A 22,933-nucleotide genomic window follows, 5' to 3' on the forward strand; every position below is an offset into this window, starting at 1 on the left:
TTCCTCCCACAGTCCAAAAACATGCTGAGGTTAATTGGTAACTCTAAATTGTCTGTAGGTGTGAATGTGAGTGTGATTGTTTGTCTCTATATGTAGCCCTGTGATAGACTGGTGACCTGTCCGGAGTGTCTCCTGTCTTCACACTAAGTCAGCTGGGATAGATTCCAGCCCCCCCATGACCCTAATGAGGATTAAGTGATTTATAGATGATGGATGGATGGATTGCGGTGTCACAGTGAAGCTGACCTTTGACCTTTTGAGTATAAAAGGTCAACACTGTAAAATGGAATATGGTCAGAAATGTTTTTTTGTGAGCGCACAGTGACTTTTGACTTGTTGCTTCTAAATTCTAATCAGTTCATCCCTTAGTCCAAGTGAACATTTGCGTCTAATTTGAAGATATCCCCTAAAGGTGTTCATGAGACATTATATTCACAAAAAGCGGGTATGTGCATGAACAACCCAACAAAAATATACTGTCTCTGGCTACAGCTGTTGCCAGAGTGAGGCATAAAGAAGTCAGGTAAAATCAGTAATGAAATGGAACTGGGCAACAAGGACATGTAGGTAAACTTGTGAAATGCTTACATTTGTACCTGTTGGCAGTTCATGAGCTTTACCTTAAGACATGTTAACAGTTTAATGCCCACCACAAGCAGAATTTTCATTTGGACTGATTTTGAAACATTTTGGAGAATTTGACAGAGTTTGTGGTTTTAGGTTGTCTCGGCGTCTGCTGTGCTCATGATGTTGAGGTCAAGGATCTGTTTTCAGACTGGGACTTGGTTTAGGACTTGTCTTTATCACCCTCCTGTTTCATCGAGTATGTTTACATGTATCTGGGTACATTTGTTTATCACCTGTCTACACTAGTTGTGAGCAAGTGTCGTTTGATAGTATTTCAGTGTCAGTCTATGATGGATTTAAATGGTTCGTATTTTTTTTAGACATGAGATAGTTTGAATTAACCATATACTTCTTCCCACCAACATTCTCAAGGATTAGTCATCCACCTGTACTCAGATAATTTTGGAGTGGCTTTGGAGGGAGCTGGCTTTTTTGTTGTATGTTTCCAAATTGAGTTCACTCTTGCAGTTTCTGCAAACATACGATGCCTATAAAAAGCATTCACCTCCTTGGATGTTTCACCCTTTTGTTGCTTTCATACATGAAATCATGGTCAATATACTTTGGCTTTTTTTTGACAAGCTCGGGGATCGGGAGCGAACAACTCTTTTCAAATCCATCTATTAATTCTCTATTGGACTGATATCTGGGCTTTGACTAGGTCACTACAGAACATTTACCTTGTTGTCTTTGAACCATTTCTGTCTATCTTTTATTGTATGCTTGTGGTTGTTGTTTTGCTGGAAAATAAATCTTCTCCCCAGTCATAGTTCTTTTACAGATTGAGTCAGATTGTCCTCTAGGATTTGGTGATATTTTTCAGCATTCATGTTCCCCTCCACCTTTACAAGCCTTCCAGGACCTGCTGCTGAGAAGCATCCACACATCATGATGCTGCTACCGCCATGCTTCATGGTGGAGATGGTGTGTTTGTTGCTCGATTAACTATTGGCATCTCATTTTAATGCTCTTAATGTTTTATGTAAAGCACTTTGAATTGTCTTGGACATGAAGGGTGGTATACAAGTAAATTTGCCTTGTCTTGTCTTGCCTTGATGTGCAGTGTTTGGTGTTACCAAATATAGTGTCCAGTCTGATGGCTGAAAACCTCGGTTTTTGTCTCATCAGACCAAAAAAACCTTCTTCCACTTGACCTTGGAGTCTCTCACATGCCTTTGGATGAATTCCAGGTGAGATTTCATATGAGCTTTTTCCAACATAGCTTTTTCTTTGCCACTCTTCCATGCAGCCTTGACTGGTGAAGGACCAATGCAGCAGTTGTTGTATGTACATTCTCTCCTGTCTGAGCCACTGAAGCTTTTAATTCCTTCAGAGTGGTCGTAGGTGTCTTGGTGGCCTCCCTCACCAATCTTCGTCATTCAGATTGTGAGGACAACCAGCTCTAGTCAGATTTAAACTGCCATACTCCTTCCATTTCTTAATGATGGATTTAGCTGTACTCCGTGGGATGTCCAGTGAGTTGGAAATCTTTTTGTAATCTCCTGACTTTTCAAAGATCTTTTCTCTGAGTCACTTGGACTGTTCTTTTGTCTTCATGTTGCAATTGTAGCAGGAATACTGATGAACCAGAGACTGGACCTTCCAGATACGGGTATTTTTAAACTACAATCACGTGACACCCATCAACTGCACTCTGGTGATCTCTGTTTCACTAATTGTGACACTGCTTGCATCAACTAGCTGGACCTCTGCTGAATTAGATCAGTCACTTTAAAGGGGGTGAATATTTATGCAATCATTTAATTTATCTTATATATTTTTAAATAATTGACATGATTTTGCAATTATCTGTTTTCACTTTGATATAAAAGAATTTTTTTTTGTAAACTCTTGTCAAAAAAAACGCAAGTTATATTGACCATGATTTCATGTCTGAAAGCAACAATCGGATGAAACATCCAAGGGGGTGAATGTTTTTTATAGGCGTTGTACATCCTCTGACTTTAACTGTCTTTTTAGTAGCATGTTGTGTTCTGAAGCACAAGAGATTTTTCTGTTCTCCTCCTTTCGCTCCCAGTCCTTATTACCTCAGCCTCACATCTGCTGTAAATGAATCAGGGTGATGTGCTGATACTGGTCCTTCATGGAGGGGCTCTCACCTTCACTCCAAGCAGCCTCATCAGCAGAAAAGTAGGAAGAGAAATGCTCGTCATTAATGCTTTCACAGGCTCACCACCACTCCCAGCATTTCAGTCCTACCCTTTCCGCTCTCTATAATACGTAAGCACTTCTGAGTGCGTGTCCAGTAAACATAATAATCCTCTCCTCTCTGACTTCAAACTCATACCTGTTGCTCCAGTTTGAAGTAAATGTGAGACATTGTGAATTACAGTTAAATAATTTTGTCTTCATATTTTCTGCAAAGAAAGCTTGTTTGCTTTTGCTTTATAGCACTGTAAAACAGTGGGGGTGACATTTTCTTTTCTTGGGGTATCCTACTGCTGAATTTGCTAAAGTAAAATATGTGAGTCCTTCACTCTTCAGTGTAGACCAGTTGATGCACACTCACCGTAGACATGAAGCAGTGGTCCAGGTTTTCATCAGAAAAAAGGACTCCGTCTTTGATAAAGACAGCACTCGCTCTCAGGATGAAGGAGAAGAACAGGTTGATGTGGATGTAATTCCTGGTGCAGTGAAACTTCCTAAAATGCAGAGAAAAGACTACTGAATATATATTTTTCTTAAAAATGTAATCTGTTTGGACAAATATTTATTCACATTTTCATTGTCATTGAAAACTTGACACAATTGCTAATCTGGAGGTTTTTGAGAACATGTTTTTTAGGGAAAACTTTCAGTATTACCTGAAGACAGTGAAGACAAAAATAGCTGAAATAAGAGAGATAAGGGAGGTGGCATAGCCAGCAGTGTACACCTGTTTGAAGTTGGAGAAATATGTTGTCTGAAATGCAAGACACACAAAAGAGACAGGAAATAATCATAAGTTAGCATGTGTCAACTTGCTGAACTTTGATGACATGATTTAAATGAGATTTGTTCCGATACAAAACTGTAAAGAACTTGTACATTAGTCATTAGCATAGCACAACTCCTATGAAGACTCAGGGCAAAAATTAGCTCTGGAAATTTCATCTCCACAGGCACTCACAAACCAACAAAACTCCAGAGCAGAGTTGTTCAGTTAGTCATGACATTAGTTATTTTCATGACAGAACAACTATTGAAATCACTTTTTTCAGCAAAAAAGAGCCAAATTCTCTGGTAGGAATTTCTCACGCGTGAATTCTTATAAGTTGCTAAGTTCTCTTCTTATTTTTGTCTGTTGGCCAGACAAAACAGGACATTTTAATCCCATTAGACCTTCCATCTAAAAAACAAAAAACAAAACACAGCACATGTTGATTTCCTGTGTGTTTTCCTGTTTGTCTATCTCTCTGTTTGGGTAGGCTTTGCGCTGTTTTCAGTTACTACCTGTTTTATTTTGAAGTTGTTTCTCCTCGTGTCAGTTTTTTATACTTCTTGTCTCTGTTTCCCTCCGTTTTGACTGCCCTGATGTGTTTCACCTGTGTCTTGTCTCTCCATTCATTGTGTATGTATAGTCCTGCATTGCTGTTCTCCAGCAGTTGGTCCTGTTTCGTGTCATGTCTGGAACTCTCCCCAATGCCTGCTTGACTTCCATTGTTTGTTACTGGGATGGGATTTTAGTTGGGTTTTTTGTTTTTATCTTGTTTTTTTCACCATGTTTATTCACCTTGTGTTTTCTGCCTGTTTGCTGCTATTTTGTTTGGCCTCCTGTTCATGCACTTGGTGGATTCAGTTTTGTTTTTTGTTTTTTTACCTTTTGTGCTTCTTTATTTTTTCCTTCAGTTTGATGCCATGCTTTTGTTTGATAAATCTTTTTGGATTTTGGATTCTGTGTGTTTCCCGTCACCTCACAGCTAGAAGGTCACTGGTTTGCATCCCGGCCTGGGCCGGGTCTGGGATCTTTCTGCATGGAGTTTGCATGTTTTCCCTGTGCATGTGTGGGTTTTCTCTAGGGTTCTCCAGCTTCTTCCCACAGTCCAAAAACAAGCTGATGTTAACTTAACTGGTGATTCTAAATTGTCCATAGGTATGAACGTGAGTGTGATTTTTCTTCTCTATATGTAGCCCTGTGATAGACTGGTGACCTGTCCAGGGTGTCCTCTGCCTTCACCCTCAGTCAGCTGGGATAGACTCCAGCTCCCCGTGACCCTAATGAGGATTAAGCGATGTCTAGATAATGGATGGATGGATGTGTTTCCTAGTCTGAGTAGTTTTAGTCTGATTAAAATTTATTTTTTCACAACTTGCCTGCCATTTTTGAGTTTCTGCTCTTAGGTCCTGACCTAAAAAACCAACAACTGAGAGTAGGGGCAAATTTCAAGCAAGTTTGTGATTGGACAAAACAATATGAAGTAAACTTGGGCAGCTAGCTGCTTTGCCTGGTTGGGAATAAGAAATGCAGGATCGGGCAGTATACTGTGACTACAGAGTGTCAGATAAGTCTGAGTGCATGAGCTGAACCATTCACTGACCTGTGCAAGTGTTTCTATGATAAATCTGAATTGTTGCCTTTAGAAACCCCTTGTACTTTGAACAACTTCACATTCACTGAGTCCGTGCAGCTGCAGCTTATTTGTCTCTTGCACTTTATCCAACCCGAGTTATCTTTTGAGGTTTCATGTCTATTTTAATTTGATTTGCACTTCATTCCCCTAACTGCATCTAAGAAGTGATCTGCACTTGTTCAATTAGGACAGATGAAGTTCAAAGCATTTTCTTGAGCAGACCATCTCTCTATGAACCAGCACTAAAATCATCCATCTCAGCCTTGTCCCAAAGAATTTCTGCAACAGTTTGGCCACTTCACAATACCTCCCCATACAAACTAAAAGAGAGGCTCAATATTTGCTAAACAGAGGCCACAATTTAGGAAAACACAAATGTACAAGATTTTATGCATTTCAACATATAGTAAATAATTTACACTTTCGAAAGCACTTTTCAGCAAGTTCTCCATTCACACACAGTCACATCAGAGCTATGGCATGTGCTAATCTGCCATCAGAAAAAAGTGGGGTTAAATGTCTTACCCAAGGATGCTTCAACACATGGAGTGACTCGGATTCTAACTGCCAACCTTGAAATGAATGAACAGCCATCTGAGACACGGCTGCCTAAATGCCAATGCTGTTATTTTTGCAGCAGTTGTGAAGGGTTCAAGTTGATGAAGAGAGCTGTCATCTGTTTTGCAGTCTGCTTAAAATAACGTCATTTATCTTGTCTCTTCTCAACCATAAAAATTGCAAGCCTGGTAATTAAAATCTGTTATTAGCATGTATGTGGTGTATGTGTCCCCATTGGTCTTCAACAGAGCAATATGCTTTATTTGATTTCACAACAATGTGAGGGTGCTGAGTGAGTGATGAGTGATGCTGAGACGTGTAACAACACTCTCTGGCACCTTCAATATGTCTGTACTGACTGACAGTAGAAGTACAACAGCAGAGAAACTGACAAATAAATTCAAATGAGAAGGAAGCAAGAGAGAAAACCTCATCACCATCATTTGGGCTGATGACAAAGACAGTCAGTTAGGACGTCTACCTCTGGTTCTGTCTCTTCATCCTCTGCAAATTCGCAGGCCTCCTCATAGGATGGGTAGAGATCAGACCATCCTTCTTCAGTGCAGTTCCTATAGATGTAACCTAGAAAACACATGGAGCTCTCAGAGGCTTAGGCAGAAAAGAAAGAACAAGAATTCTGAAAAGCAAGTAATCTAGAGAGCTGGTTCTCAAAGTGGGTGGTCTTGAGGACAGGTGTAGGAAGTGTTTTGTTTCACCAAGTTAAAAAAGGTAACATAATGTTAACTACATTTTGTTTTAGACTTCCAAACATGTCAAAAATGTTGCATTTGAAGTACCAGTAGAGCAGGCAATGAAAAGGAGTACAAGTATTTAAACACCAATAAGAAACTGGGTGAACTTCAGACTGCTGTCATTGAAATGTAAACAGAAAGAGAGATTAAAGTACTTGATGGTTCCTCTCTTCTCTTTCCATTATTTATACAAAATCTTCCTTTAATAGACTTTCAGTGCTGGTCTCTAGTACTCTTCCAGTAGCAGTTTGCAGTGTCACTTCACTGAAAATTTAACCTTTTCTTGCATGCTCCACCTTTGATGGTACAATGTCATGCAAACAGTTTGTTTTACATCCAAGTTCTGTAGCTCTGTTTCTGAGAAATTCACCATGAAGGGATGCAATTTAGTTTGTGATGCTTGAAAAAGAATAATTATAGTTGGAAAATTTTTAATTTTTAAAGAAATAGTCCCCAGTATGAATCTTAATAAATCCTAGTATCAATATTATAGTGACAGGAAACATTCAGATCACTTAAAGCTGAAATACAAGTTAACAGAAAGTTGTTAGTTGAGATTTAAAGAACCATTGAGGTAGATTTCCACGAAATCTAATTCTGATGCCCAGGCCACGGGACTGCTAGCATAGTTTTGTTACAAACGCTGAGGTTAAGTGCAGGGACAGTACAGGCACAGAATCTGTCCTTATTTATACACTATCGTTCAAAAGGTTAGGGTCACTTAGAAATGTCCTTATTTTTGAAAGAAAATCTTTTTTTTCAATGAAGATAACATTGAATGAGTCAGAAATCCAGTCTAGACACTGTTAATGTGGTAAATGACTATTCTAGCTGAAAACAGCTGATTTTTAATGGAATATCTCCATAGAGGTACAGAGGAACATTTCCAGCAACCATCACTCCTGTGTTCTAATGCTACATTGTGTTAGCTAATGGTGTTGAAAGGCTAATTGATGATTAGAAAACCCTTGTGCTGTTATGGTGAGTGGAATCTGTGAACCCAAATGAGAATACACAGAGTGGCAGTACGGAGGATATAATCAGATTCCTTTATTCAGAAACAACCCATAATTAGCCACTACGGCCAGAAACTCACTGAAGTAGGGAAGTGGGGAGGAAGGCAGGCTCCTGAGACAGGGACAGAGCTGGTCATTGCGGTCTGAGGGGGGGGGGGCACGTCTTCTATCTGGAGGCCACATGCAGTTCCTCAATCCGGAGGCAACTTAGGAGGGGTCCAGGACCTCTGTCTGGAGGTTTCACTGGAGACCCGGCAGGCAGCTCCGTAGACCAGTCTGGCAAACCGTTTGCAGTAACTCCCAGTGCAAACAGTGCGTACAGTACAATCCCACGCTGCATGCAGTGTGGGGCTCCCTCTTAAAGCCACGGTGATGAAGATCATCCACAGGTGAGGATGGCCACTGCTGCTCTCCCTCTGTGCTGATCACCAGCCGAGCAGAGAGAGAGGGGCAAAAGCCGATGAGCCAATAGCAGGAAGGGGGAGGGGGTCAAAAACCGTCCATGACATGTGCAATTATGTTAGCACATGAATAAAAGTGTGAGTCTTCATGGAAATAGCCTGGGTGACCCCAAATTTTGGAACGGTAGTGTATATCCTTTATTCATTGTAACTGCTGCATTCTGGTTTTAAGTCCAAGACTTGAGAAAGTGTTGCAATTTGTAAAGAAATGTTTTTACTAGTTTGCCGAGGAGCTATTTGACCCACCTGGACAGAGGTCTAACCCCATTCAACACCTATGGGATGAACTGGAACACCAACTTTATGACCCAAGGTCAGTGCAGAACCTTACTAATGATCTGGGAGCAAATCCCTGCAGCCTGGCTCAATATCTAGTGGAGAAAACAGAACTCACAAAGCAACACATTGACACCTAGGCATCAAGCAATTATATGTCTGCTTTCCAGTATATATCGTTGTAATTTGGATTAAAAAATATTAAAGGAACTATAAACTTAAACCTGTCACCTAAACAGACACTGTGACTGTGCTATAGTATCAAATAGATCTATAAAATGGAAATAAAGTATGACGCCTGATTTATGTTCATTTGCTACTTTTACATCAAAATGAACATTCATTTTATTCAAGTCCCTGCTAAACTAATTCATATACTGCTGGTTAGGCCTATCAGTTCCAAGTGAATCTCTCTGAATTTCACAGTATAACAGAGTTTTGAATATAGTGTCTATGGTGACATTTTTGTACCGTCATACCGGTAACAGTAATTGATTTGCCAGAGCTAAAGAGGGAAGCAACTATAGCTTTGGAGATGGAGGAGGTTATAGCAACTAGGAGTATGGTGAATAAATGATGGACTGATGGAATGGTAAAATTGCAGAAGTGCAAGGCTGATTAACACCTGTCCACACAGGTTGTAATTATGGCTAAATGTGCATTTATAAAATACAGACTTTAAGTTAGGGAATACTTTTGCAGTCAGTAATGAACACCGTATTTATATATATAGTTACGTTTTCACTTTGACATGAAACTGTATTTTTTTTTTTTTTGCAAATTCTTGTCAAAAAAGTCAACTTTAATCTATGTTCCAATGTGGGTGAATACTATTTAGCATTGATGGTTTACACCAAAACATATGTGCTTTTAGTGAAGGACATTATCAGTTTAAACAGGACTGACACCATTATTTACACTGTGGCAGTACAGAAGCTGATATCTTGTTAATTTTCTTTCTGCATGGCAAATAACTGTAACCAAAACTGATAGGCTTGATTGTCATGTCATATTTCACCTCGAGGACTCATGTATAATAAGGTTTATTATAAAGATTGCATTAGCTGAGTGGGGTGGCCAAACTTCAGTCTCCTGGCCATGACTAAACCCGGTGAATGATACGCATGTATTGGTATATCATACTTGGAATTATTATCCAGTCGAGCAACTGTCGAGTCCATCATTCCTCCACACACTAAGTGCTGAGTTAAGGTATTGTTTAACTTGAATACAAGCTTTACTTCTAAATTTAAGTCAAAAGCATAAACTTTGAATTAAGATATTCTTTCTTTTTTTATTCTCCAAAAACCTCTTTGTAAGTATTTATGAAACTTGGTCAGGTGAAGGCTGCTAAAGCTGAATATAAATTAGCTGAACGTAACCTGTTCTCCCACCATGGCCTGGAGTTAGAATGACGGAGCTCAATCACTGAGCCCTACGACAGTCATGACGCACACAAGGTCACCAAGTATTCGGTGTGAATCTATGTTTACAAGAGGGAGGATACAAAGTTTACAGTGGAATCAAAGCTTTGAGATTTGTGATGTGAAAATGCCTGTCCGGCTCCTTAGCACAAGAGAGGAGAATGTGGGGGTTTGAGTTGTGGGTGGATTAACCGATATCCAGCCACATTAGCCTCAGTATAACGCGGTGTGTGGAGCCTGCAGGCTGGAGCTGCAGCAGATTGGCGGATGGATCTGAATGAGGGTTGAAGGCCGAGGCTCTGGGGAGGGTGCGAAAGCTCATACCGCCATGCTTAACAAGCAGCGCCAACTCCTTCCTCATGCTCTTGGCTCTTACAGTGAACTCTTTGATTTTCCAATTCATTATTTTCTCTGCATGCAGCCCCCCATTGGAAAAGCTCGATCAACTGCACAACTATGGCGCCGGACTTAACCAGAGTGTCTGTGGAGGAGGAAATTCAGAGAGGTCTAGGAACCCACTAACACTGAGTTATGAGGTCGTCAACAGCAACCTCCGCCTCCTGATCCCTCCACGCAAAGTATACGCTTAACTTTCACTCACAAGCTGCTCTGTTTTTTTTGTTCTTCTTTCATTTTCTGTTGGAAATCAGTCAGCTGTATTGTTTTTTTCTACACCCAGCATCCCACATACTGTCCATGCTCTCAGCTGCACCTGCCTCTCCTGCTGAAAACAATCTAACAGCTCAAACTCACATAATGGAATTGTCCATGCCTCTTTACATCATGTGATTCCATTGTTATTTTGTCATTACAGGTCAGAGACTTGTTTAAAGTCAAGCATGTTGTGCATGACTTTAAATACCCTTCACCCATCCTCTAGCTTCCTTTTAAACCACCTCCCAACCCTGGCCATCAATACACAATATTCAGAGTAACATAAAGGTATAGAAATATTTAACACTAGAGACAAATGAGGTATAACTGATTTGAAAGCAACAGATAAGCATGCAACTAGCAGTACAGAAGAAGGTAAATAAATACATAAGCATAGGAAGAAAAGCCCTTGACACCTCATCAAAACTGTATCTGTTCATGTCACATTTTCAAATTCAGATCAAATCAGTTGACTGGTTTAAAAAAACATAGCTGAGGATCCTTTATTCCAGGTTTAATTTGAAGTATTAAAAATGACAAGACATCACACAGACAGGGATTGCTTGGAGATGGAGTCAGTTATTTCCATGTAGTATTCTTCGGTGAGTGATTAAGGCTGCAAACTTGACAACATTTGTCTGAGTAGATTTCGGGATCACTGTTGTTCATTTCTGTTGGCATATTGGAAATTGTAATGCCCTGCGGCTGGATAATGTTGCAGTTGCAGATGTATAGATGTATCGATGAATGGTAATACAGTCAGAGAAATAGGTCGGAAACAATCACATCTTAACTATCTGAATGTAAAGTGGTCTACTATTCTGTTTAAACAACATACATGTGCATTTTTACTGCATACTGTTAAAGAAGACATAGGCCTACTTTGGATAAACAATCTGTTACATTTCCATGAAACTGCTAGGGTAGTGCTATTTGCTTCCATACCTCCGGGATATTTAGAGAGGCTCCCCAAAAAGTCCAGCTGGCTCTGATTGGTCAGTTCCACAGGCTTTGAAGGGACCATAGACTGCAGAAGGACCCAGAACATGTCGGATGAGCTCTATTTTTGTTATCATGTAGATGATTTCTCTAATGCAGCTATCCTCAGCATTCAGATGCAAGCTTTGGAGATTCACAACCAGGTGGTTCACATATTCCCTCCTTCACCCCTGTCTGAACCTAACAATCAATAAAAGATAAATGTGTCAACCTTTACCCCATATTATTTTATTTGTTCTAATTTTATGCTTTTTTTGCCATGTCTTCCACAATGCTAAATTCCCACTGGATGTATTTGTGACAAAGCACAGATTTTTCTGTGAATATTAATTTACCCATTGCCCAGAAATGTGTAATTTTCATCATCTCCACTGCTTCTGTCAGCTATTTGAGAGATTGAGAGTGTATTTTGTTTTCCTTAGAGCAGCCAGCTGGATGAGACAGGGGTCTGGAGATGATGGGGATCATGTAAACAGTCAGAAGAGTGCCCCCCTCTGAGGTCTTTTTGCATGTAAAAGAGCGCTTTCTCTCCAGAAACCACTCAATGAAAGCATAACATGGGTCCTCAGAGATCTCTAAATATAACATGGTCACTTTAGGAAAGATGGATGAACAGAGCTAAAGTTCATTATGCTGTTAAAGTAAAATTGTCTGTTTATTAGCTTGTAAAAAAAAAAAGAAAAAGAAAAATCACATCTTTATATTGAGGATTAAGGGCCCAGACTACAAGCAAATGTTGACATGGCATGAAGACACAGTATTGACTTACAACATTAAGGGAGGAAACAGAATAAACACAAATAGGAACAAGTAGGAGGATAACAGTGAGATCCCCATAACTGTTGGTAGCATTATTAATTAAGTATTTCTGCTTTAAGATTTTCATTTGTGCCGCTATGGTTTTTGAGATATTCAAGATTAATTTTTTAGGTCATTCAGAGGTCATCATCCCCCCAGCTTGCTCCAAAATGAACCAGACTGGTTTATTTTTTTAGTGCTTCTTTTGTGCTGATTTGTGCCGTTAAAATTTTCGTTTGTGCTGCTGTAGTTTCTGGGCTATTACCAGTTTTATTTACCATGCTAGCTATACCATACGTTAACTCTGTATTTTAACTCAAACTTTGGTATTTTACAAGTCCACTTACCTGTCTAGAAATCAGATTTAACTGAGGGTTATAAAAATACAACTGAGATGGTAAAATTGTATAAAGGTCATTGAATTAGTTTTTTCAAAATACTAGTGGATTCACTGTGAAAGACTGCTATTTTGTGCAGTTTTTAATGGGAGTATAGAATGTTTTTAATACTGTTCATTTTTAACGAAGTTTTTTTTTAAAAAATGCTCCACACTCCTAAATAAACCTTGAAGCAATTGCACTTACTGTCTTATGACAGAAATGTGATTGGAGTAAAGATAAAACAGTGTTCATTAAAAATTTATATCATTTGTTAACATAAAAAAACATTTTATTTTTTTAAATGAATTTCATTGAAAAAATTTATACACAAAGGCACAAAGTCATTTCAAAAAGACCAGCAATGACACAGGTTGAAAATTCTCAGATGCTATTACATTAGTTATTATACATGTTATATACATTACCACGTTATAAACGTCGCAGACCACAGACATCATCAATTTGGGTCAAGGTATGTGATCGTCTGTAAATAAAACTGGTCATATCTCAGAAACTATAGCAGCACAAACGAAAATTTTTAAAAGCACAAATCAGCACAAATGAAGTACTAACCACTCAGCCTGTTTGCTTGGATTTTTTATGTGGGTGGGAGATCAGCTTCACTGAGCTCTGTTTAGCTTATCAGAAACCACAAAAGTACTCAGTTTAATTTTGGTAATCACAGATTCTAATTTGACTTTGAGACATGTATTGATTAGTGCTGTCAAGAGATTTAAAAAATGAGAATTAATTAATTATAATCTGTAATTAATTAATCTAATTAATCATTTGTAAAACTCTCACCTAAAAATTGCTGAGAAAAGCCATCAACTTGAGGTATTTTCATTTAAATTCATTACATTGTTGTGGTAGATCAAAAGATTGATATATAACTTAAAAAGGGGACTTTATAAAGTAATTTATTGTTTTTAATAGACTTGAACAGATGCAGTCCTAGCCATTTACATTATGCTGTATTTGAGACGAGTCCCAAGTGCTGCCTGAAACCTTTAGTTTCGATACAGTCTATGGTTTCAACCACTGGGGGGAATATTGCTGTGTTCTTTTGTCAATCTCCAAATAATTAGAAAATAAAAAAAAAAAAAAAACATCAGGTCCATATAAAGTGCTGTAAGTTGACATCAAAAAACAGTAAGAACACTATTCTGAGCAATACAAGTATGAACACTGAACTTGTTGCTTTTTCTCTGCTTCAGATAATATAAAATAACTAAAACAGACCGATCAATCAATGCGCTGTAAGTTAGCACATCAAAATAACATTGTTCATCATCACAAAATAAAGTACTGAAATAACAAGCAATCACTTCTTGTAGGCTACGTAGGACATAGCAGCTATACTGACCTCATGACTCTTACTTCTTCGTCTTCAGCCTGTTGCTGAGACAGACCAGCTTGATCATAGGCACTATGTGGACTGCGAGGCTAAACAGTCTCTCACAATATATGGAAATTGCCGGGGAGACCAGGTACTTGCGTGCTAGAGCTGACAGCTGTTCATAGGCTCCAGAGTGAGCATACCACCAAGGCAGGGGACTGGGCTCTGCTCTGTAGCGCCACAGGTCTTCAGACTCCATACCATCTTCTTCTGAGTCAGGGGATGTTCTCCTTGAGTTTAGTTTTGCGAAGAGCTTTGCTATGGCTCACGACTGGGTGCTTTGTGTTGATGTGTTTGGCTAAACTTGAGCTGCTTGGGTGGTAAGCAAACTCTTTCTTACAATGCTACCTTTATTAATGGTGCCGTCGGGACATTTTTGAAATGTAAATTTTTCATTCATCGGACTGACAACTCCCACGTGCTCTTCCATTTCCACGTTACTTACCGCTCCTCACCTGGCCTTCCCAACTACAATGGGGGCCTATCAGCTTATGCTAAACAAGCCCAAAATCAATGACAGCCAATCAGTGTCCACTTCAGGGTGTGAGTGACCATTGTTTTCCACCTCCAACAACTCAAGCACAGGAAGCCCTTCACATAAAAACGGATTTAATAAAATGGCAACTGGCATACAGAAACAGTAAAGTTAGTAAAATTAGATTAAAAAACATAGCACGCTAAATATTTCTGCAATTAATTAATCACAACTAACGCGATAATTTGACAGCCCTAGTATTGATACAGTCTTACTAAAGTTCATAAGAGGAAACACTGTACAACTTAGTAATAATGACATAATTAAGATATGATACGATATGAATAATTTGACATTTGACTGATGCTTCACATAGGGTGTACGCATTCCTGTGATATATTGTATCTCTTGTGCCTTCAGACAGTTCTGGCCCTATGTCACAATTGAGCTGTGATGAAAGTGATTTACCTTGGTTATTAGCAAACAGCTGGGAGACGTTGGCACACGAGACGCTGATCACCTGTCCAAATTCAGCACGATGCCAGCACCGAATGTCATCCCAAACTGTCGGACAGCCTGAGACAGGAAGACAACATTTATTAGCTGCAGTCAAAATTATCAGCAGGACTGATGAGTTTTAAACAAACAAGACTAAATAAATAAAGATTGAAAAATGTGAATATACTGTATTAAATCCTGGCAGACATATTGTCCCTGCACAGTTTAAGTGCACCTTCTTGTACAATAATATAGAGCATAATCACAATCAAGAATCAAGATTCTCTACTGTGAAAGTTGACTCTTTGATACAATATTGTGAGGTCTTGACCTTACTATGTAAGTGCTCTGAGATAACTTATGCTGTGAAATGTAACTATATGAATAAAAATTTACTAAATTGAATGGAGGGCTGCACAGTGGCTTAGTGATTAGCACTTTCGCCTTGCAGCTAGAAGATCCTCGGTTCGTGGTTCCCGGTTTGCATGTTCTCCCTGTGCATGCGTGGGATTTTTCTCCAGGTACTCCGGCTTCCTCCCACAGTCCAAAAATATGCTGAGGTTAATTGATTATTCTAAATTATCCGTAGGTGTGAATGTGAGTGTGATTGTTTGTCTCTATATGTAGCCCTCAACAGACTGGTGACCTGTCCAGGGTGTCCCCAGCCTTCGCCCAAGTCAGCTGGGATAGACTCCAGCCCCTTCACGATCCTAATGAGGATTAAACGGTGTAGATAATGGATGGATGGAAAATTGAATGAAGCTGAAACTGAAACTGAGATCGCAAAGCAGTCAAATTAAGAACTTTTAAGATTTGAAGTAATTAAATGTAATATACAAATAAAACAAACAATACTAGAAGAGGAATTGGAGAGCATATCTGTGGCCAAGGCCAGTGGTTTTTCTCACACTTTTAAAGACAGTGATTTGAATCAAAATTTAATGGGTTGTTCCCTTGGCTTTTCCACCAGGCTTCATAGACAAAGACACGGCACTATAATTATACACTCTGCTCTGGCTCTTGCCTTAATGGAGGAAAATTTTTGATAATATACGTGTTAAGACACACTAAAGCAAGAGCACAATTATTAAGAGAGAATTCTGGTTTATTTGAACCAGGCAGATTAATGTGTTTCTTGTTGTTCCGAGGGTGATGTTAACTCTCTGTACAGTCAGTAAAAGCTGTCACAACAAGACAACAGTCATTTTAACAGCTGAATGTTTGGTTTGCTACGGCCCTTAAGTTGCAAGTTATCTCAAGCCTCACACGCATAAACGTACCACATGAACCCCCAGATGATCCAAAATGCTGCAATCAGATTTTTGCCAAAAACTAGTAAAAGATCATGTTTCTGACATATTAGCTTATCTTCACTGGCTACCTGTAAACTTCCAAATAGAATTTAAAAATCCTTCTCCTAACATACAAATCTCTGGATTTCAAAGCTCTGTTGTGTCTTTAAAGACCGTTTTTCCCAACCGAGCCCTTCTCACTCAGAATACATGTTTGCTTGTGGTTTGCAGAGTTTCAAAAAATAAAACGGGAGCAGAACATTCAGCTATTAGTCTCCTTGGGTTTAGATTCCCTCTTTGGGGCCACAACAGCACAGGATAATATGAATATGAGAATATTTCTGTAATACGTGCTCTGTGGTATTATGTATGTTAATATTTGAAAGGTATGACTGAAAATAAATACATGAGATATACATAGTATGTATGTATACAGCGCATCCCCAGTCATCTACAACCAGGACACATGCCTGTATATACATCATTACAAACCATACTGACTGAGCCAAGCATATACAGCGGGGATGTAAAGCTAATGCATATTTCAGTATGTGGAATCAAACGATGGAATTCTCACTGCCTTAGAATATAATTTTAACAATCTGAAAAAAAACTGCTGCTGACTGACTCTGCCTCATTTGTTGGCTGGTTGTTAAAAGTATTGGCAGATCATTGGAGTAGAGCTGCAGTAATCAGTGCATTAACCACTTAGTGACTGACAGAAAATTACCAGCTATTTTGATTAATGAGATAAGCAAGAATGAGAAATGGTCTTTGTCTTATTAGTGTGAATGCACTGTTGGATTGTTACACACACATGATTTCACCTTGAGTTTTATGAAATTCTGATGGGAATTTGTCTTTTTCTTTTGCACTTCATAGAACATAACATTATCAGTTACTCGGTAATCAAAATGAAAGGGTGGACAGCCCAATTTCTTGATGTGAAAAGATCTATCCATCATCTATACACTTCATTATCCTCATTAGGGTCACGGGAGATTGGAGTCTATCTCAGCTGACTTAGAGTGAAGGCAGGGGACACCCTGGACAGGTCACCAGTCCATCACATAGCCACACAGAGACAAACAATCACACTCACATTCACACCTACGAACAATTTAGATTCACCAATTAACCTCAGCATGCTTTTGGACTGTGGGAGGAAGCTGGAGAACCCGGAGAAAACCCAGACATGCACAGGGAGAACATGCAAACTCCATGCAGAAAGATCCCAGGTCCAGGCCAGGATGCAAACTGGGGATCTAAGCAAGAAGATGATACTAGATTTTTAATTTTTCTTCTCTCTTGTTTGGTGTTGATCTAACCTGGATATTTCTTTCATTGACTGTATATACAAATGGAGAAAGTCTGCATGATGTCACCCATAGGTTTCCTGAACTCACTGTAGTTTGCCTTGTCATCTTTGCAGTGCTGAACTCCTCCTAAATACTGGCTAAAGCATAAATGAGGAAATAGGTGGAGTGTGAGTAGAGGTGAGGTGGGTTAAGTAAATGTCTCCAGGCCATGGACTGTCCTGTGATGGCACCAACTTGTCAATGACAGTAGCCACACTCTAAATTGTGCATAAGGTTAAACCTTAATGGAATTTAAATGGTGGAATAGCATAAAAATCAGTCCTGCATGCGGTTGTCACTAAGAGGGAAATTCGCTATAAAAGCCAAACCCATTTTCATATCAGAATGTAAACTTGTTTATTTTTGCTACAAAGCTGAACATTTTAACACTGGAGTCTATAGGGATTGACTTGTGTTTGGAGGCAGCCTCATGTGGACATTCAAGAAACTGCAGATCTTGGCACTTCCATGTTGGCTTTATTTTTCAGCACAGGAGGCTGCTGTTTAATTTGCCTCAACAGCTGAGTCCTAAATACCCCTTGTCTGAACTTGAAATCTGCAAAGACTGTCTCAAATATTCTCTCAACCAAATGATATCCTGTTTCAAACTGTCCAGCTATACATTTCAGAAATTCAAACAAAGTAATTCAAACCAAAAAGGAGAAGGCAGGAGGTTGAGCTGGAAGCATGAAAAATATTCTGCTGATTTTCATCTGAAAATGAATCAAAGTGATCCTCTAGCACTGGCTAGATCTTTACCTGTTTTAAGAACATAACAATTTCAGACCAAAAGAACTTGATAAGAAGATTTTTTTTGTCTGATCCAATCATGTTTACAGACAGAAAGGTTAACATTTGTCCTCTTGTTTTATGCAGCACACTTAAAATTCTGTCAGCGACTGACTTGTTTGACCTCAAATGCTGCTTAATCCTACAGTACCAACTAATGAATCATTTTGGCAGCATGGAAAGTCAGTCTTCTGATGTCATTTTTCAAGGGGTTTTCCCCAGTCTGGGAAAGCGAAGGGGTGTTTGATTAGGTGACGTCCTCAGCCGTCCTCCCTGCCCACGCTTTGTCTCCACTGTTTCCCTCACATGGCTGCTGAGCTCTCCCTGCTGCCTCTGAATGAGGAGGTGTGGAGGGGGATAAGAGAGAGCAGTAATGAGGACCCTGTCTCTCGCCGCCACCACAACGCCTCGTACATCAAAGCTCCTCGGCCCTATGTCAATTAAAAGAGCGGCGTGCAGAGACACACCACCACTCATTCATAATAAAACACAGCTTTTGGCTACTGCTGGAGGTTCTCCTGCCAAAGCTGTGATGAGGAAAACATCTCACTGGATAAACGTGGCTTTGAACTCTCCTTTAATTTAGTGTTTTCTTTGCATCATGGCTGTTGTTTGTACCCTCACATTTTCATTTTTCATCTGTTGCATTGACTGAAGATGTTATGTTATTAGGTTGTGGTTATTAATGCCCTAATGGCCCTCCAGGTAATAAAAGGTCACTGGTGGTATAAATGAATGCAGTGCTTTTGTTTGCGTCTGTGTGTGGAAGGGGTTTCATAAATAGCAATGAAGTTCCTTTAGTAGGCGCTAATTAAAAGCAGAGTTTGTAACATTCTGGCAGGGTGATACAATGGATGAATGGACTGGTGCTTCTCATCAGGTATTAATGGTTGCACTCCTTGAGAGTACACTGAGAACAAGGCTATGTTTCTTCATGCTTTCAGTAAATCCCTTCACCAGAGCAAAGTCCTCCTGGTAGGATCAGTGGTCTGTGTGACAGACTGTCATGTAATGAGCATCATTATGCTCACACTTGCATGAATGTGTCATTGAAGCACACCTTCACACATTTTAATTGAACATAGCAACATGCAAGCAAAGCAAACATGAAACAAACTGAAATAAAAGAATTCTCTTCGGGTTCTTTTGTTGATCTTCCATTACATTTTCTGTTTCTAAGGCACAATTTATGATTTTGCTGCAGTATTATGCTACATTCACACCATGTTGGCACTATTGAAAGAAAAGAAAAGCATCGTGGTGATATGATTTTGGAAATGCAAACAGTGCTGGTCTTGTAGCCAAATCATATGAATGGAACTTTATTACCTATTTTTACTGTTTCACAGGTGTGTTAACCAGGTGACTGATTAGTGAGAGCAGAGTGAAGGAAAAGCATCTAGCAACTGCTCAATATATGTGGTAACTCCTTCAGCTGTTAGAAAAGTGAAAACCTCATGAAGATGGTTGAAGGATGAGCATACAAAGCTGTCATCAAAGCAAAAGGAAGAGACTAAATATCTAAACTATAAAACACATTTTGGTTTAAATATTTTTTTAAGGTCATCCATCCATTATCTATACAATGTAGTTCTGAGAGGAGTTTGTAAGAGAGATCATATTTCTCCTATACTGGCTTCTCTTCATTGACTTCCTGTGAAATCTAGAATAGAATTTAAAATCCTTTTCCTGACATACAAAGCTCTAAACACCCAATCTCCATTTAATCTTAAAGACCTTATAGTAGACCTTATATCATCCTAGCAGAATTCTTTGCTCTCAGACTGCAGGCTTATTTGTTGTTCCTAGAATCTCTAAAAGTAGAATGGGAGGCAGAGCCTTCAGTTATCAGGCGCCTCTCCTGTGGAACCAGCTCCCAGTTTGGGTTCGGGAGGCGGACACCCTCTCTATTTTTAAGACCAGGCTTAAAACCTTCCTTTTTGACAAATCTTATAATTAGGGCTGACTCAGATGACCTTGAGGGGTTCAGCTGGAGTCTGCGTGTACAGAACAGACTTCTTCTTTGACGTCCCTTAGTTATGCCCCTAGTTATGCTGCTGTAGGCCTAGCCTGCTGGGTGACCTCTCTTGATGCACTATTACCCATGTATTTACTATCTATCTATCTATATATCTATCTATCTATATATATATATATATATATATATATATATATATATATATATATATATATATATATATATATATATATATATATATATATATATATATATATATATATATACTGTCATTGCACTACATTGACTCTGTTTCCCTCTGTGTCCTTCCCCGTACCAGAGTTGGATGCTTCTGATCTGTGCTTGCTGTCCCACCAACTGGCTTAGTCTCCATTATGTCCATTGTTGGATGCTGCTGCTTACTTTCCTCCAGTCCACTGCTTCCAGCTGCCCATTTCCACCAATTTGCTCTGTATCGCCCACACTATACTTGATGTGCTCATATACACACACTGTTTGCATCTTACTACCAGCTCCACTGGATCCTTTTTTCCCTCATGTAAACGTGACACATCTGAAAACTGCCCAGTTGGTGGGTGGTCACACTTCAGCGAAAAGTATTTCTGAAAGCATTTAAAGTGAGAAGTAACCTGGGCAGTTGCTGAATCTGTCCTCATTTTATTTCCATCATAGCTAGTTTAGATGTTTGCCGAAGTTTTGCGAAGCGTTGGACCGCCGCACTCCACATCAAATTTGCATAAAGTAGAAGTCGAATCTACTTTATGCAAATGAGATGCTGCCCACTCTGGGGAGATGCACTGTATTGCAGCTCGAAACGCAACACAACGTAACCAGCATGCAATGCGATGCATTTCACATAGACAATGAGACAATGAATGGGATGTGGGAAATTGCTGGATCTAGTGGACATGTACCTTTACACCATAACAGTAAACTTATGAATCAGTTTTAATGTTAGCTTGTACTTTTTATGTATCATCTATCTTATCATACATGTATCCCAATGTGTGTTTTACGTTTTGTCCCCCACCCCACTCTACTCCCATCCCTCCCACTCCTCCATCCCCTCTACCTCTTCTGTCCCTCTCAACCCACAGGCCAGCAGCAGATGGGTCCCTCCATATATGCTGGGTTCTGCTCAAGGTTTCTTCCCGTTAAAAGAGAGTTTTCTCTTGCCACTGTCGCCTTAGGGCTGCTCTGGAGGTTCAGGCATATGGGTTCTGTAAAGCGCCTTGAGACAATTTGAATTGTATTTGGCGCTATAAAAATAAAACTGAATTGAATTGAAAGCTGGGAGGTTAACTCTCATCAGTACACCTGGGGTCCATGCAGAACCCCGTCAGACTGTGCATCTTTCATTTATGTATGTTTGTGTTATGTTGCTCTTGTGATGACTGCTTCAATTGCATTGTGTTTCATTTCAATTCAGGAGTTTTTACACTAATATTGTAAGCAATACACGTCAGTAATCATCAATAATATTTTCATTGTTTCTTTCGTATTTGTATCTATATATGACACATGTTTTAGGAAGATATATATTGAGAGGATTTGGACAGGTACAGAAATGTGAAACGATGAAAAATTACTGGGGTCCAGCTGAACCCCAAGTGTAGAGATTAATAGGTTTTGCCATGTGTACTGATGAGGGTTCAGGGTGCTCTTCCAAATTTTGGGATTTGTAATTTAAAATTTAGTTTTTGAACACATGCATTTTGAAGGTTATAAAAATATGAGAAAATAATTGGGAATTGTAAAAAGGTTTGTTCTTGTAATAAATATAAACCCATTTTCTATAAATGTGCTGCAAATCCTGAAGATGATTTGGCTTCAACACTAATATGAGACAGTATCAAGGGATGAACATCATTGTCTGTTTAAAGCTTGAAGCACAGCTGCCATCTAATTTGGCTTATTGGATTATCTTTCTTGCCAAGAGCTGTGGACAGTAAACAAAGTCAAACCTGGCTGTACAGTTCTGAGGCATCTTTGTCTCATATGAATTACTGCAGTATTCAAGCATTCACCTCTCTGACATTTATGTGATCTATAAAAAAAATCAGGAACAAGTTATGACGACAGCTTTGTCTTTCGTGAGGACAGGCGTGATGAGGGAAGGAGAATTAGATCGACCAAACCTCAGTCTAAACTTACAGTCTGTCCTGTATTTTCTCTTGCACTTTACCTTACAGCATCTTCATGGTTCAATAACACACATGTACATAACTGCTGCTGCCATATTTATTTATTTATTTATTTTTACAAATATTACAGAAGAAAAGGCTCCATTGGGATGTGTACCACCATATCTGCCCTTTTTAACTTTATCTGATTAAGAACAAGTCGAGGTATAGAAAGAAACAGAGAGGAGAGAGACGTGATCGAGGAGAGATACTGACTCAAAGTGCTCAACTTTAAGGGTGTCACTTGTATAGTTTATCTAAAAGATAATGGAAACATAAAGTTTTCTTTTATGTTCTATTTAGACTGACCAGACATCTCTGCTCTCTTAACACTCATTTCATCTCCCTCCTGTTCCCCAAAACCAAAGTCTCACTGCACCTGATACTGGCACTGAACTGATAATAAAACTTGATCTAGTTAAAATGAGGCAGTTAAAGACAGCGT

At 39.2% G+C, this 22,933-nt stretch overlaps 1 protein-coding gene across 1 annotated transcript in view; it reads right to left on the bottom strand.

The window, feature by feature from the left end:
• The window catches only part of ghrhrb (growth hormone releasing hormone receptor b), a 51,843-nt gene that overhangs the window by 5,994 nt on the left and 22,916 nt on the right, over positions 1 to 22,933 (bottom strand). Inside the window, exons 3-6 of the mRNA XM_035956695.2 lie at positions 14,859 to 14,966; positions 6,238 to 6,338; positions 3,453 to 3,550; positions 3,158 to 3,290 (exon numbers count right to left, since the gene is read on the bottom strand). Coding sequence (XP_035812588.1) covers positions 3,158 to 3,290; positions 3,453 to 3,550; positions 6,238 to 6,338; positions 14,859 to 14,966 — 440 coding nt within the window. The remainder of the gene's footprint in view (positions 1 to 3,157; positions 3,291 to 3,452; positions 3,551 to 6,237; positions 6,339 to 14,858; positions 14,967 to 22,933) is intronic.

Source organism: Amphiprion ocellaris, chromosome 2 (genome assembly GCF_022539595.1).
Source record: "Amphiprion ocellaris isolate individual 3 ecotype Okinawa chromosome 2, ASM2253959v1, whole genome shotgun sequence".
Classification (NCBI taxonomy): domain Eukaryota; kingdom Metazoa; phylum Chordata; class Actinopteri; family Pomacentridae; genus Amphiprion; species Amphiprion ocellaris.